A 17,874-nucleotide genomic window follows, 5' to 3' on the forward strand; every position below is an offset into this window, starting at 1 on the left:
TTATCAAAAAACTAGCAAGATATTAGGATTTTCTTTTCATATTAAACTGAATCTTCAATTTCAGGCTCCCTGCCTTTATGGGGAGAAGCATAACTGCAAATACGAAATTATGCAGCGAAATCCTAAAGCATCTTCCATGGTGATCTGAAATCCTATGTGTATATAAAAGGTAATATCCTAAAGACCTTGAATAAAAAAAATCTACTATACAAAACTTAAATGTTGAGATGGTATGTATGTATATCATAGTCTAGTTGTCTCCTCTCATCTGATGTTGTTGGTAATGGTACCAATCAGTGAAATTACACTTCACTACCATAAACCCTCTCCTTAGCCCATTTCTTTCTTTCTTAAAGAGAGGTTGATATATAAAAACCTTGAAATCTCGAAAAGACATTTTCCACGATAGGAAGAAAAACCCTGGACCCCTCATGATGGTGTAACTGCCAAAATAAAAATAAATAGAATATTCACACATTTGATTACTATAAAAAATATATACAGATGAACATAAATTCAAAATATTGGAACTAAGCTTTCAACATAATCTTTGGCAAAGTACCAGAATGCATAACCAGCAGTTCTACCATCGGCAGTAGTTGTACTTGCAAAAAAATTTGTTCGCTTTGCTCTATTATCTCTCCTATTATAAAGAATTGTTTGGGATTCTAGATTGTTCTTAAGTATCAGTGAATCACCATCGTCAGAAAGAAATAATGGTACCAATTGAAAATACTGTCTGTCAAAGTCACTAAAGTGGTCATAATCTATTAGAAGATCATTGTAACTAATTTTAAGTAACTGAGTCCAAGAATCTTCAACCCCGAATTTCTTCATTTGAGATATGACAAGATCAGTTTCCTTGTGCGAATAAGAAAAACAGAGGCAGCCTCCCAGCACACCAATAGTTGGCGAGTTATGCAACATTTCATCAACACCACAAGGCACCATGTATTGATTGTATGTCTCCGTCCCCAAATCAAGAGAAACAATAGTAAATTGTCCAACAGTCTTGTTGTGAATAGCCAACCAGTTCAGAGTGCCACTCAAATTCACAGCGTTGGAACGAAGTTTGCCAAAATAAGGAAGAACATGAAAAGTGTCAATATTTCTCCAAACATCATCACCCAAATTGAGAACTCTCACCTCTGATGTTGTCTCTTCAGTACAGTACGCCACCACTTTATAAGTTTCGGTTGAAGTTGAATCATCACATCCAATGGCAAAGAGGAAAATGTCAGAATGGCGAAAACACCCAATTTTTTCAGATGCAGTCCCGGTGGCTGGGTTCCAAATACGGAACCAGTACTCTTCTTGTTGAGACAAACCCGACAAAAGAATCAATCCATTACATGAACCAACTAGACAAGAGTGTGTTAGAGACTCTTTGTTGATAAGATGATTATAATTAGGATTGTGAACAATTGTGAAGGAAGGGTTTTCGAACATACGATTGATAGGGTATCTAACTACGCTGAATTCCTCCTCAAATTCTTCATCATTTCCTGGGATACGGTTTCCATGATTCATGGTTAGTGTGAATAGTGAAGAGTTCTGTGATTGTGATTTTTGGAGGTTTAATTTCACAAAAATGGGATCGGAAATTAGGGTTTTCCATGACTTATTCACACACCTGAATCGGACAAGAGATTTCACTGGAAGATACGAAAGTACCTCAGCGATGAGATCCTCGGAGAGGACCGCCAGTGACGGATTCATCGTAGATTTATGCATCGATTTGATTTGGAGGCGTGATGGCGTGATGACTGGTGGTGAAGGCGGTGGCGGTGGTGTGGTGTGAGTACTATGTGGCGAAGGGAAAGAGTGAATAGATGAAACACCTACCATCGTAGATGGTCTTATAAATATAATTTGATTTTATTTGGAAAACATATATTATGAGTTGTTTTACAAAATTGTTTTTAATAAATGATATGAAATAAATAAATTAAAGAATTGAAATAAGAGAAAATAATAAAATAGTTAAGGATATAATAAAAAAAATTAACATTAATGTTTAATTGATGTTGTAAAGTCACATATAACCTGGAACAATTTTTTTCTTCTTAAAGTGACGTACAATTTGGGATGAAGGGAGTAAATTTTACGTGGTAAAAGACTTTGTTGTTTCTATATCATGAATGCTTAATTTTTTTTTTTTTTGTTTGCTTAGTCTTTCTTAAAAAAATTAAAATTAAAGTACAAATTAAATATGAGACAATAGGATATAACACGAAATTTATGCAACACTAGCAGCCAGTTGAATACATAACTACATCTGGTATACATTTTTGAGCTTTTGATCAAGTATACATTTTTTGTTATTGAGCACCAAGGATATGAACTTCTATTTACTGAATGCAAATTTTCTATGCAGGTATGGAAGCATGCCCTACACTAGTGATTGGGGTTGTCCTTAACAAGTTTTATACTGCAAGAAGCTCAATTGAAATAAAGTATACCAACCAAGTACATATCCAAACAATTATATTAGGTGGTATAATGAAATGGAAAGCGTGTGTATTAATATATTAGAGAGCTTACAAAAACCTAGTAAAATATTAAGTTGCACAAGCAACAGGCATAGAAAAAAGTTATATACACCTTGCTTTGTAGGAGCATTTGGTGAAGTTTGTGAGAGGTGTTTTGAAGTTGCAAAATTTAGAAGGCAAAAACATTAATCACTTTTTTTTTTTTGTTAATGAGAAAGAAGCTATTATTAAGCAATCAAATGAAAAGAAATTGTGCTTCTGATGATGAGTTCAAGAACAACAGATACACTTTCCCAGATGGAGGAGAGATCATAATATCAAACCTGTTATTCATCATGATTAGAACTAAAGAGTTGTGAATGTTGTTAAGTTGAAGCAAACAAATATGCTGCCATTTGTGTCACTTTCTAATCCAACATAGAGTTTTACAGTGCATTGGTGTTTACCACCAAGTGAATTATTTTATGTTTTTTTACTATAACAATTAAATTCAAATTAACAAACACAAACAATGCAGAAGATTAGACAAAATGAGGCCAAAATGAATAATTCTTTTACCAACCATGTTAATGGAAACACAAAAACAGGTGATAGATAAAACCACCCCAAGTCCCAACAAAATTTACTAGTTTAACAATCTAAAGACAAGACTCAATTCAAGAAAGCAAAAAACTAGATATATGTTTCTCTGGGCTTCAATTCAAAACAGATATATGATAGATCAATCTTCATCATCAATGACCTTGGTGCCCAATCCTTTTAACTCTTCTTTAGGAATTTCAACGACAGTGACAAGGGAGTATAACTCTTCCTTGGCATCTTCGTCGTCATTCCTCTTGCGAGCAATGCGTACCCTGATCCTCCTTGGTACACTTCTGATTCCCTGGCTCCAGATAGCCTTGTTCAGCTTGACATCAACTCTAACATCGTTAGTGCCCATGGCTTTTTGAGCAAATTTTCTGATCTCCTTGATAGCTTTTGGTGCCTTCTTCTTGAAGGTGCTGTTTTTTTACATACAAAAAAATCCCAAACATAAACAGAAATTAGCAAGAGATCTAGTTATACAATTACAGAAACTATAAACAGATCCAATTATGCAATTACACATAGCATGAATCATCTACAAAAAATAACTTGATCTCAAAGCAACGAAACAGAGCTTATATTGATATTCATATTGTGAATTGGCATACCGATTTTTCAAATCATGAATAATAAGATACACAGTAAAAAAGAAACAAGTCAAAAATCAATATGACTAAAAAACTGAGAGTCCACAACACACAAAACAGTGCGATTCAGATGCATTCCAACTCAACTCAATTCATATTAAAACCACAAACTATTAATTTACTCACCAAATGAACAGCATACATATTTAGGGTTTGTTTGGATAGGCTTATTTGAGCTTATTTACTCACATAAATTTTGTCATTGTTCTTAAGTTGCTGGCTGTTTGGAAAAACATATATGAATTCAAAAACAGCTTATGGCATTGTTCATAAGCTGCTTTCAGCTATTTTATAAGTTCTCGCAGATAACATACACAAACAGCTAATGACATTGTTCACAAACTATAATAATTTACTCATTAACATCAAATGAACAGCATAAATACTTAGAGCCTTTTGAAATAGCTTATTTGAGATTCTCTAATGGCATAACATTGGAATGACTGTAAGAGCTTATTAAAACAGCTTATGACTTTGTGCATAAGTTGTTTCAGCTTATTTCCATAAGCTCTCCAAGAGTCGCTTATAAAAAACAATTTAAATTTATTTTATCTTTTGTTATAAAAATAGCTTATAACTAAGCACTTATAATATTATAAGCGGCAAATTAAACTGTTAATCAAAACAGGGCCTAATGTAGTTAGATCATGAAATTAACAATTAAAGTGATGAAATTGATGATTATGGAAAAGTGAGAAAATAACTGATTAGTAGTTATAAGCTGTTTTAAAAAAACATCATGGAGAGATTATGAAAATAAGCTGAATACAGGTTATGAAAATGTCATCAACTGTTTCAATAAGGTCTCCCAAACAGTCCAACAGGAGCTTATGCAAATAGATAAGCATAAATAAGTCGATCCAAACCGATCCTAACACCCTAGTAGATCTACAAAATTGAAATGCCAACTAAAACAATATTACAGGAAAGTGAGAAAATTACTGATAAGTTGTAATTTCCAATGTAAACACAGAAAACTGAATCACAAAAGTCAAAATTACTCGTGACATGTTATTACGTGTTATCAGCTTCTTTTCATATGTTATCTAACATAGTTTAACAAAAGTAGCATTTATCATGATAAGTACTTACAGTAAACACTGCAAATTAGCCTATTTATCCAAACAGATCCTAGATCAACAAATTTGAAACGCTTATGTAACACAACAATTATGGGGGAAGGTGAGAAAATTACTGAATAACAAGCTTATTTGAGCATCTATTGCACAAGTTGTTTTCAACTATTTTTCATAAACTCTCCAAAATTATCTAATAAACACAGTGTATAGCTTATTAAATTAACATAAAAGCTTACTTATTAGCATTCATAAGCTCAAAAATAAGCCAATCTAAACAGGCCCTTAGCTTATAAAAATAGCTTATAACTAACAAAAAACAATTAACCTTTATTTTTATCTCGTCATAAAAATAGCTTACAACTAAGCGCTTATAAGAACAATTTAACTTTACAATATAAGCTGCAAACTAAGTTATTTATCCATACAGGGTCTAGATCTATAGAAATTGAACTTTAATTAAAATTAAAATCATGGGCAAGTGAGAAAATTACTGATTAGCAGTTAAATCATGAAATTAACAACAAAAATGATGAATCAATATTTGCAATGAAAAACAGAGTTGAATCATGAGAAGCAAATAATCGAAAGATTGAAATTACCATCCATGGAGACGCTTGTGGAGATTGATGGTATACTCCCGTGTAACCACCTCTTCTTTTCTACCTGCTGCACCCTTCTCCACCATTTTCAGCTTCTGAGATTAACCTAAACCCTAAAAAAAAACCGAAAAATTCAATTTTTTTAATCAAAAGCTGCGAAATTTATGATTATGATGCGTTGATGCGTGAATTAAACACTTCAATTGAAAGAAATTTTCGATTTTAGAGGAAAATTGGGAACTAGGTTTTACCTTAAGAGTGTGTGCAAGGTTTTCGGCAGTGAAGCAAAAAATGAGAGAGGAGAATGAAATATAAAGAAACCCTAATTTTTTGCGGGTTTGGGTAATAAGGATTTGGGCCCAATCAAATTATAATGGGTTGAGTATAAGCCCACTCTACTCATACAAGGCATAACAAAAAGTTTATTTCTTTTCTCACCCTCGACAACGGCTTCTTCGGATTATATAATCTGGAAGGTTGTTGGACGTTATAGGATGTGTTTAACATGTTTTTATACATTTATAATTATATTATCCGAAATATTGTAGGTGTGTAAGAAGCTTGTAGGATGGGATAAGAAACTCTCATTAAAAGATTTTTTTTCATTTAAAGAAAAATGTTTTACGGTTTTATGCCTCAAATTGAGTAATAGGATTTTATTCATATCCACGTAATTCTTACATTGTCAACTAATCAGAATCATTAGATTATTAAAAATGGAATCATTAAAACAATTATTAATAATGATTGATTTTTATTTGTTGATGGAGCTAGAGATTAACTGAGGTATCGATTGATGTTCTCAACTGTAATTTTCTTTATTCAAAATAATTAACGTTGGAGAAGGTATTTCGTTTTTTAATTGTGGATTTCTTAAATACTCCAATATAGTATTAAGTGTGGTTATTTTTGAATTTTTGCTACTAAACCAAGAAATGCATGTAGATAAAGATAAATGCACAATGATAAAGGGATACAAATAATTTATATTTGATTGGTTGTGTTTTTAATATATTGTACAAAGTAGGTATTTATAGGAAAAACTATTCCTACTGGGCAGACCTTCATTGCATATAATGTCTAGGATGTCTATCCTCGCTCGACTATTTATGCAAGTAGGAAGTTTGTTTTCCCCTGTCGAGGAGTTCATGATGTCCCATGATCAGTTGTCAACCTACCACTTTGCGGCATAATATGATGGCAAGGTCCATAGTGCGTAGGTCCTTCTTAAAAGGTGTCTCCTTACCCATCACTCATTGCAATTAGTGGCGCTATAAACAATGAGCGTGGTTGTGACTCATTGTCCAGTTCTATTATGTTTAAACTTAATCTGATACATTCAAAACTCACCTACTAGTCAATAGACTCAAGAAAAAGCCATATATCTCTCTTTCGGTTAACATAACATTTGCCTAATCTTCTTTTAGCGGGAGAAACTCATCTAACCTTTAACACTACAAGAAACATTACATTTTGCCTGGGGCAAAATCCCTGGCAAAAGGGCAGAATCCCTGGCAAACTGGACGTTTGTGAGGGAATTTCCCAGGGGCACAAGCACTCACAAAAGCGCTCGTCGCTAACCCTTTGCGAGGGGTTGCACCCCTGGGAAAAAAACGAGGGGCTAAACCCCTGGCATATGTCCTGGCTTTTTCCTTGTCTTAACCCCTGACATATTCCCTCACTTTTTTCTGAAACTGTACAGAATGCACTGACTGACTGTTGATCTGATGGAAGGTCAAATCAGTTCAGATTTATACCAGGGGCTATGCGAGGGGTTTAACCCCTGAGAAATGGTAGATTATTATTTTTTAAAATGTTTTATTTATTAAACCGGTTTTTTAATAAATAATTAAATGTTTTAAAAATAATTTTAATTAATAAAATATATTTAAATTAATTAAAAAAATCAATTTTTTCAAATAATTTTTACAAACTGTTTTTCAACAATAAAAATTTTTAGTATATCATTTTTTTATGAAGTATTTTTATTTAAAAACCAAAATTTTAATTTTTTTCAAAACAGATTTAGTTTAACAAATAGTCAAATATATCATATTTTTTACTACAGAAATTTTAAAAACAAATTTCCATATATTAAAAAAAAAGTTTTACAAAAATATTTTAATTAGTATATATGTAAACAGTTTTCTACTTAAAAATATTGTTTTAATTAGTAAATAAACTGTTTTCTACCTACGTAAACAATTTATTAATTAGTAAAAAAACTGTTTTACTTAGTAAATAATTAAACTGTTTTAATTACAACTGTTTTAAGTAGTATATGATCAAATCTACCTAAAAAGCATATATTCAACAACATGCATCTAATCCATTTTGTCACACAAATAAAAAACATGCATATATTCCATAAAAAATTGAATATTCAACAACATGCATATATTTCATAAATAATTTGAAATATCATGTAAATAATAACATCAAACATCATCAACATATATATATATATATATATATATATATATATATATATATATATATCATTTTATATAACATTTATTTATTTAAATTTTGAAGAAAAAATTAACAGTTTTATTGTACAATTTTTTCATCTAGTTTTTAATATTTTATCCTAATATTATTTTCTTTAACAGTTTTATTATAAAAAAATTGAAATATATTTGCACAAAATTAAAACAGATCATGAAAAATTATAACATCATATATTTCAAACTGCTATTAAATTCCAAAATTTCATCTATATCAATAGTATTTAGAAATAGAAAAATCACTAACCTGTTGAAGCTTGATGAAGAACAAATCCAAAAACCAAGCTTAGCAAAGAACCACAGGAGGAGGCAAATAAACTTAGACACTGATGCATGAAAATGCATGAAAATATTTATGTTAATAACTAGCAAAAAATCAGAACACAAAAATATAATAAGTGAAGAGATTTTTACCAAATTAGAGAAATTTATTGATGTTGAATAGTAGAGTGTGTGGAGAAAATGGAGGAATAATTTTTGTGTAAGTCTCTAACACTGATAAATGAAACCGGACTGCAAATATAAAGGAACAAAAAATACCAGGAGATATACAACGGCCTACCCCTGTGTTGTCAGCTGGCAGGCAACTTTTGTGCAGTTGACAAGACAAGTAACTGCAAAAATCAGAGATTCCCTGCTGCAAGCCATTTGTGAGGGCCAATCCCTGGTATTTTCCCTGTATTTTTTCCTAAAAAGCTGAGGCATGGTCAGCGCTTTTGATTTCAAATTTCAAGGTTGTTTAGAGCCAGGGGTCATGGCAATTTGTGACGGGCTCACCCCTGTCAAATTTGCCAGGGGTTCTCCTTGGCTTAGGCCCTGGGAAATTTGCCAGGGGTTTCATGCCCCTGTCAAAATCCTTGGCAAATCAGCATATTTCTTGTAGTGTAATCGCTCGTTTGCTTATTTTGGCTAACATGATAGTTATGTTTAGGTTTAAACATTATCATAACTATTTCTATAGTCACATGCAAGATTGGTTGTGACGTGAAGACAATATAAAACTTTTTACACTAACGGTAAATGAAAATTGAACACATTATCAATTGAGTGCAATGAATATGCACAATTAGTGTAAAAAATATTTTACAATGACATTTGATTATAACTCCCCAAGTTTTTCTTCTATGGAATGAAATTGTAGCACCCTTAGTCATCGTTCAAATTACGAGGGCCTACGTTTGGTCTTTAATCTTTTTTGTTATTCTTTATCTCTACTCTTATATACTCAAATCTGTCAAAACTCATTTTAGGATGGGATATGAGCAATCATTGGTCTCTTCTTACGACAGGATTGGACATGAGAGTATATTGAGATAAATGGTAAGGTATCCCAACATTTTAAGGGAGTGTTTGGCAGGAGAATTTTGGAGAGGAGGAGAGCAAATGATTTATTTTTCTTTTCCATATGTAAAAACTATAAAATATTTTGTTTTGTTGAAATGTTATACATCATCTATAATGTTTTTTTTAGTTCATATATTATGTTATTCTCTAAAAAAAAAAAATTCTCTCAATTTTTTTAAAATCTCAAATATTTACCAAAGTATAAAGTTACTCCTCAAAGTCTTCTCATCCAAAATAATCCATCCACTAATACCCCAATCAAATAATCCAATTCGAAACACCGATGAGAACTTTGATTGTTTAAAATTGTGAATAAAGATGACTTAGTGGCAAATGTGAAAGAGTTAAAAAAATAGAGTAATAAGAAGGTTGAGAGTTCGATCTACATCATACATAAAAAAGAAAAAATTAAGAATACTAACATTTGGTTGTTTAAAAAAAAAAACTTATATGAAAAACTTAATTCATGTGGCGTCGTAATTAGTGAACAACATAAACAACACACATATTCGGAAAACACTTAAGATTGGTCCTTTTTTTTTAACAATTATTATCAATATTAACCCTATGCTTAAATAGAATGATTAAGTAGAAAATGATGGTTAACTATTAAACGTTTCACATCACTTCTTTATTATCCTTATAAAATTTGAACTTACAAATGATGACAAGTAGAAAAATTTGACATTTTGTTTTTCATTGAAATTCCTTAAATCATGGTGGGATTTACAATGCACAAGCAAAAGAGTTGTGCACAACACAAATTTGTGCAAATGGTGGGCCCAAATCAAATCTGGACCGTTTATATATTATTATTTTAATGCCGACGGTTGAGATCTGGAGAGATAAAGATATGGGTGACCTGCTGATGCTTTGTTGGAACAGTACACGTGGGTCCCACCTGATGCTTGTGTTGTATTAAAAAATGAGGCCCATTCCGTAAATTCTTTTCTTTAATTTAATTCTTTTGTTGTTTATTTATTCAATTTTTTTGTTTTATTGTAGTTTTTATAAGAATAAAAATTTAGAATAATATAAATTAAATATACCAAATGAATTCCCTTTCCGTAAATCATGATATAAATTAAATATACTAAATCATATTTATAAATTAAATACACAATAAGTAATAATTATAAATTAAAGATACATTAAATCGAAAAAGAATAAAAATTTAGTGTAAGTTGTTGAAGTAAATTAAGAAAATTTAGAGAATTGGATTTTTTTCTGAAAATTTAGAATATTTACTAATTGGATAAAAAAATTGTAATTAGAATTTTTTTTCGAAAATTTCGATAATTGGACAGAAATTTAGTAATTGGCTTTTTTATTTTCTTCGAAAATTTAGAATATGAATAAATTTGGTAATAAATAGACAGTTTAGTCGCTATTGTAAGCAAAATATAACATGTTAGGTTTATTTAATAAATAGTGTATGTGATGTATATTTATGACCACATAGATTAATTATTGAATAAATAAAAAAATGTCAAGTTTTGGTTATTTTGGTGACCAAAGTGTGTACATTATTGTTGAATGGGTCAAGGTAAATGGACATAAAAAATAAGCAAAACATTTACTCATTAGCAAGTTTGAGTTTTTGTATTTTTAAGAATTTTTTTTATATTTTTATTCTTGAGTTTATTTAATTAAAGTAGTATTATGTTATTTTCATTTCAATGTGTTTAAAAAATAGTTGTAATTTGTTATCTATATTGAATTTATAAATTAGTTTTTTAATAATAACGATAAAATAAATAAAATACAAATCACGTAGTGAATATCTTGATTAATCAATTAACATTTATCCAAGTACTTTCCGTATAAGATTTTGTTGTTAGGGTAAGAGTTGTGGGTTTGATTAGTCGTTGTGATCAATTGATCTAACTATTAGTAGTCTTCCAAGTAGTTTAATTCGAACACTATTGTCGTTAGGGTTAAAGTTGTAGGCAAGATAAGTTAGTGAATAGTTTGATTAGACATTAAACATTCATCGAAATACTTATCGTATATTATTCTACTTGTTAGGGTAAGAGTTGCGAGTTTGATCAGTCGTTTGGACATCGATGAAGTAGTTTAGGTAAAAGTGAATTGTCATTACTGTGAGAGTTACAAGCTTGATTAGTCGGTAAATATCTTGATTAATCATTGAACAGTTATTCAAGTACTTTCGCTGCAAGATTCTTTTAGTTAGTGTAAGAGTTTTGAGTTTGATCAATCGTTCTGAAATCTTTGTAGATGTGTAGGTCTAAGAAAATTGTCATTAGGGTGAGAGTTACAAGCCTGATTAGTCGGTAAAGAGTTTGATTAGTCATTGAACGTTGATCCAAGTACCTTCACTCCAAGATTCTTTCAGTTAGGGTAAGAGTCGTGGGTTTGATCAATCGTTTTGAACTCTTTGTAATAGTTTAGGTCTAAGAAACTAGCCATTAGGGTGAGAGTTGTAAGGTTGATTAGTCGATAAAATGAGTTTGATTAGTCAGCGAACGTTCATCCAAGTACTTTGACACCAAGATTCTTTCAGTTAGGGTAAGAATTTTGAGTTTCATTATTCGTTAAGAAGTCTTTGTAGTAGTTTAGGTCAAAGAATCTTGTCATTACGGTTAGAGTTGTCATTAGGGTGAGAGTTGTAAGCTTGGTTAGTCGATAATGATTAGTCATTAAACGTTCATCCAAGTACTTTGACTCCAAGATTCCTGCAGTTAGGGTAAGAGTTGTGAGTTTCATCAGTCGTTCTTAAATCTTAGAAGTAGTTTAGCTGAAAGAATCTTATCATTAGGGTTATAGTTGTCGTTGGGGTTAGAGTTATAAGCTTGGTTAGTCGATAACATGGATTTTGTTAGTCAATGAACGTTCATCGAAGTACTTTGACTCCGAGATTCTTTTAGTTAGGGTAAGAGTTGTGAGTTTCATCAGTTGTTCTGAAGTTTTGAAAGTAGTTTAGGTGAAGAATATTGTCATTAGGGTTAGAGTTTATTTAATTAATGTATTATTATGTTATTTTCATTTCAATGTGTTTAAAAAATAAAATGTAATTTGTTATCTATATTGAATTTATAAATTTGTTTTATAATAATAATGAAAAAAATAATTAAATACAGCCCACGTAGTGAATATCTTGATTAATCAGTTAAAATTTATCCAAGTGCTTTCCGTATAAGATTATTGTTGTTAGGGTAAGTTATGTGGGTTTGATTAGTCGTTGCGACCTCTTCATCTAACTATTAGCAGTCTTCCAAGAAGTTTAGGTCGAAGTATTGTCGTTTTGAAATCTTGGAAGTAGTTTAGTTCAAAGAGTCTTGTAATTAGGGTTATAGTTTTCATTAGGGTTGCAGTTGTAAGCTTGGTTAGTTGATAACAAGAATTTGATTAGTCATTGAACATTCATCCAAGTACTTTGACTTCAAGATTCTTTCAGTTAGGGTAAGAGTTGTGAATTTGATCAGTCGTTTTGAAATCTTGGAAGTAGTTTAGGTCGAAGAATCTTGTCATTAGGGTTATAGTTTTCATTAGGGTTGGAGTTGTAAGCTTGGTTAGTCTATAACAATATTTTGATTAATCATTGAACGTTCATCCAAATACTTTGACTCCAAGATTCTTCCAGTTAGGGTAAGAGTTGTGAGTTTGACTGGTCGTTATTTTATCTTGGAAGTAGTTTAGGTCGAAGAATCTTGTCATTAAGGTGATTGTTATAAGCTTGATTAGTCGGTGAAAAATTTGATTAGTCATTGAACATTCGTCTAAGTACTTTGACTACAAGATTCTTTTAGTTAGGGTAAGAGTTGTGAGTTTCACTAGTCATTATGACATCTTGGAAGTAGTTTAGGTCTAAGAATCTTATCATTAGGGTGATACTGCCTAAATAGTTAAGGGACCGAAAATGCAATTTAGCCTATATTTTAAGATGAAAATCTTGAAGGGATAGATATGGAGTTAGAGTTAGACTTTATTTAATCTTCTTTTTTAAATTCATCATTTTTTTTAAATTTCACAATCTTGTTCCTTCTATTAGGGTTGGACTTTATTTCCTTATATTAGGGTTGGACTTTATTTGATCTTCCTTTTTAAAGTCATCATTTTTCTATTCACAATTTTATTCCTTCTTATTGGATTGGATTTTATTAGATCTTCCTTTTCAAATTCGTCATTTTTCTAAATATATGAGAGAATAATTCAATTGAATAATTTGAAAAGCTGACAATTATTAATGTAGAATATATTATAAAATTAATGAGGCCTATTTGAAAGTTTTGGATGAGTGATATGTATATTATGAGAGAATAATTCAATTGAATATTTTAAAAAGCTGATAATTATTAATGTAGAATATATTATAAAATTAATGAGGCCTATTTGAAAGTTTTGGATGAGTGATATGTATATTATGAGAGAATAATTCAATTGAATATTTTAAAAAGCTGATAATTATTAATGTAGAATATATTATAAAATTAGTGAGGCCTATTTGAAAGTTTTGGATGAGTGGTATGTATATTTAGAAAATTCAGTTGAGTGGTTTCAATAATTAAGAAGTGTGAAGTAATATAATATATTAGGTAGAGTCAATTTATATCACTCATATTGTGTCATGGATGTGGATGCTCTAAGATAATGAATTGAATTTTCGCTCAAAATAATTAAAAAACTCAATTCCATTTTAACCAATTTTTTTTGGTGGAATTATTTCACTTTCCCTCTTCTCCCAAAACATTCAAGTTTTATCTCCCTCCTTATTTTTTCCCTTCTCACGTTTTTGTCTCTAACATATCAAATTTATTTAATTTTTTAAAATTAAATTAAATTTAAAACAAAAGAGAAAACTCCAAAATATGATTTCAGCACTCTAACATGGCTCCAACATTCCCCCTTATAATTTTCATATTTTCGTTTTCCTCTTCCCAAAAATTTCAGAATTAATAATTTCGCTCTAACAAAGAGAATAGCATTTGAGCGCTCATTTTTGGCTTTTCACTTTTCATTTCCCTCTTAACTTTTCCCTCTCTTAGATTCACAAATTTTGTTTTACTTTATTCTCTTTTCACTTTAACACTATCTAAACCCTAAATCCATTCACCACCCCACCTTCAATTTCACCTCCAACGCCTCCTTCCCCCACCTTCTCATCTTCAATACTCAGTCCCAAGCTTCTCATCTTCAAAACTTCACAGTCTCTCGGAATCGCAAGCTTCACTGGATAGCTCTTTCATTCTCAGTTCCTGAATCGATCTTTCCTTCTCAGTCCCTGAATCGCTCTCTCAACCTGTCTCATCTTCTCAGTTGGAATTGCTATTTCCTTCTCATTTGGAATCGCAATCTCTTCTCAGTTGGAATCGGTCAGTTTCAGATTTCTTCTTTGTTAATTGAAATTTCTTCTCATTCTTTACTAATTTATGTGTTTAATTTGTAGATTCTTCTGAATTTGAAGCTGAATTTCTCCCAAAATCTGAAGCTGAATTTGAACCCTAATTTACTGTTCTCATGCTCTCACAGCACAGATCTTCACTGAATCTCACTCCCAAAATCGAATCTTCTTCCTTCTCCCAAAATCCTTTATCAAATCTTCAGTGAATCTCAAACTCACGGTAACCTCTCTCTCAATCTCAGAATTTATTTATTATTTATTTTATTTTTAATAGTTTTTTTTTTTTATAGTTTTTCTCTTTAGTGAAGTTGATGTTGGTGATACTTGTATTTCTGATGTTGTTTTAATTTATATATTAACTGTTATTTTCATCATGACCTTACTTGAAGTGACACTTGGATTTTGGGTTCGAATTTTGCTGTTATGTGATATGGTGTTGATACAATTTAGAGCAGGGTGCTGTACATGATCTAGGCAATTTAATTTGAAGAAATCGTCAAATTTGTATTTGGTCTCACATATCTTATTTTTGAAAGAAGCCTACTCTTTATAAAGTTGTTTGCAGTTATTATTGGCAAGCCTAGCAAGTGATAAATTAAATATTTTAGTATGGTGTGCATCTAATGATTATAGTTGGTTGATTTTGTTTGTAAACACATGTATTGGTATTCATCTTATTTGTGTATCTACAACATAGTTTATGTAAAAGTACAAAATTTATACTTGCTTATCCGTGATTTTGACTGAATCACTGTGTGTTTTTACAAAAGTTACACTTTAGAGTTTCAAAAAATAATGGTGTCACCTGAGATGACTCACTCTAAAATTATAGTTTAGCATAATTGACAGGGAGCCTCACACTCACATTAGGGCCACTGAACTAGGATGTTAGTTTTTGCTTACTCTTGTTTACATGCTCTGTTGCTGTGCTATTTTACATGCTCAGTTGCTGTGCTATTTTAGATGTATCTTTGCTTATGATTTCCTTTATGAATATGGTTTAAATGTGGCTTGTAGATTTGATTTGGTTACGAGCATATTTGAAGTAAAATGACCTATGTTTGAATTTCATCCACTCAAACCAAATGTTATATGGAGTTGCTTTGCTTCTATCAAAACCACCTTTCAACCCTTCAAAATTGTTTGAAAAAAATAATGTAACTGTACTTGTAAACATTTTAATGACCCTTTTTTAATGATTTAGTGCAAAATAGACTATAGCTGAAACATATGTTATATTATCTGCTCAACTACTTCTCAGGCACAACTAGTAAGACCATGCTAACTAGATAGAATTCGGGACATAAAGTAGCAAGGAACAGAGCATGACATAAAGAGTTATGTTCATTATTTTAGTATCATGATTTTCAAGTTGCTTTCCACAAGAACCAGAACCATAATTGTGGCTACAACTTGATGCTTTTCAAGATCTCAACAACTACATCAAATCCACCATTGCATTTGCATCAACTATATCTAACTACAATTCTAGATATCAAATATTGTTGTACGACCACAATTGTAGTTTAAAAACCTAGTTTATATAACAAGATGTGGATAAGGTAAACAAAGTGATACATTGTCATTCCAATTTTAATCAAATATGTTTTTTTATATGTACATATAGATGGCAGGAAATGATACTCCGACGGGTGTAGGAAGAGGTACTAGTAGAGGTATCAGTAGAGGTAGGAGAGTTAGGGGTACTACACTTTCATCTGTGAGAGGTATGGCTGCCACTACTCCATCACACTCCATTGTTGGGCAAGCATCAAATCCTTCCACATCTCATACAACAACAAATACACAACTTCCCCACTCTACTCCTAGCCCACCTATTTCTCAAACACCATCAACTAATGCATCTGATGCTGATCCACATGTATCATCAAATGATATGGATTCATCTCCAAACATTGAGGACCCTCTTGATGACCGTATTTGGATTCGTCCAGGACAAGAGAACACGTAAGCTTTTATTACCTCTTGTCCTTTAATTTTAAAATATATCATACTCGTATCTTATAATTTCTTCAATATTGTTTTTATAGGTTTAACCCTGCTATTGCGCCTACACGTGCGATAATAAAAATTATCCAGCGAAAGTTTACTGGATGTTGGACAAAGTATGGAGAACTAAAGGCTGAAGAAAAAAAAACCGGGATGGTAGTTGGATTCCTATTGAAATGTGTACGAAATTGGATGAAAAATGGAGTGAGAATGAATGGAAAAGGAAGGCATAAATTAACAGCGAAAGCAGAAAATCTTCTGATGCTCCACTCCACACTGGGGGGTCGATTCCAACATTTTAGATTTCTAAGAGAATAGCAAGTAATTGAATTTAAGTTTAATTGTTTGACATATAAAACTATTATGTTAATGATTGAGTACAGAATATGAATCATTGTTCGTTACTGCTTTGGCTTCGAATACCTGAGTGAATAATTTTTCTGAAGCAAAGTTGTAAACTGCTATCATGTTAGTTTCAAGCAAAATAAGAGGCAGAGCTCAACTACGTTCTGCTGTTATAAAATCATAAAGAGTGTCATTTTTAAGACATTCTACATGAAACTATTGTCACTTTATGTGATTTAAGTCCTTTCATTTACTATATTTTTTACTGACAGTGTGTATCTTTTCATTTTTGTTTCATACTTATTTAATTTGAGCAACCAAAACCTTTCACTTCTTTCATTATTTAAGAATTGATACTTTATTTCAAAAAAAAAAAAAAGAATTGATACTTAAAGTATTCATTTTTATGCAAAAAATTGAGTCGCTTGAAATCAAATTGTACACTGACTCATATTACAAAGGCAAACTAGAGTTATATCATTGTTTAGGCTTCTTAAGCATTTTAATTTCAATTAACATTGATTGATCTGTTTTGTTTTTCAGAAAACATCTCCAGATGATAAACGGTAGGAAACAAAATCGTTCTGATTATTGGATAGTTTGTGCGATTGATTTATAACAAAATTTCGGATCGTCGAAAATCGAGTTCGTATTTCGTCCTTAGTCTGGTTAGGTTACGGTTAAATTAATTACATTGAAGAGAAAATTTTAATTGGACACAACTACAAATCAAAAAAATTGGACACATACAAAAATTAAATCTGTGTCAATATAAATTTTATTTAGGCTTGTGTCAATTAAATAATAAAATGGTAGGCTTGTGTTAACCCATATAAAATGAATTAAATCATTGATTAATTGTCTATTATTCAAAACTGGTAACAACAATTAAATAAAATTAAAA

The 17,874-nt window shown here is 31.0% G+C and overlaps 3 protein-coding genes across 4 annotated transcripts; 1 reads left to right on the forward strand and 2 right to left on the reverse strand.

Moving 5' to 3' along the window:
- Positions 1 to 515: 515 nt before the first annotated feature.
- On the reverse strand, positions 516 to 1,840 carry LOC146918659 (F-box/kelch-repeat protein At3g23880-like). Its single transcript, XM_085720278.1, has one exon. It carries the CDS (start codon positions 1,732 to 1,734, stop codon positions 517 to 519), a length of 1,218 nt encoding a protein of 405 aa, XP_085576404.1. The 5' UTR covers positions 1,735 to 1,840; the 3' UTR covers position 516.
- A 1,183-nt stretch (positions 1,841 to 3,023) lies between these two features.
- On the reverse strand, positions 3,024 to 5,683 carry LOC146918660 (large ribosomal subunit protein eL31). The gene is made up of 3 exons (XM_085720279.1): positions 5,654 to 5,683; positions 5,403 to 5,515; positions 3,024 to 3,493 (listed from the first exon to the last, which is right to left on the reverse strand). The coding sequence occupies exons 2-3, from the start codon at positions 5,486 to 5,488 to the stop codon at positions 3,214 to 3,216; spliced, it is 366 nt and encodes a 121-aa protein (XP_085576405.1). The 5' UTR covers positions 5,489 to 5,515; positions 5,654 to 5,683; the 3' UTR covers positions 3,024 to 3,213.
- An 8,407-nt stretch (positions 5,684 to 14,090) lies between these two features.
- On the forward strand, positions 14,091 to 17,241 carry LOC146918661 (uncharacterized). 2 transcript variants are annotated; one of them, XM_085720281.1, is made up of 4 exons: positions 14,091 to 14,586; positions 14,661 to 14,835; positions 15,877 to 16,583; positions 16,667 to 17,241. In XM_085720281.1, exons 3-4 carry the CDS (start codon positions 16,243 to 16,245, stop codon positions 16,941 to 16,943), a joined length of 618 nt encoding a protein of 205 aa, XP_085576407.1. In that variant the 5' UTR covers positions 14,091 to 14,586; positions 14,661 to 14,835; positions 15,877 to 16,242; the 3' UTR covers positions 16,944 to 17,241. The 2 variants fall into 2 exon arrangements, with proteins under 2 accessions (XP_085576407.1, XP_085576406.1); XM_085720280.1 differs by having other exon boundaries at positions 16,243 to 16,583.
- The last annotated feature ends 633 nt before the right edge of the window (positions 17,242 to 17,874 follow it).

This window comes from Medicago sativa, chromosome 6 (assembly GCF_051527215.1).
Source record: "Medicago sativa cultivar Bolivia chromosome 6, Bolivia_mono, whole genome shotgun sequence".
Classification (NCBI taxonomy): Eukaryota; Viridiplantae; Streptophyta; class Magnoliopsida; order Fabales; family Fabaceae; genus Medicago; species Medicago sativa.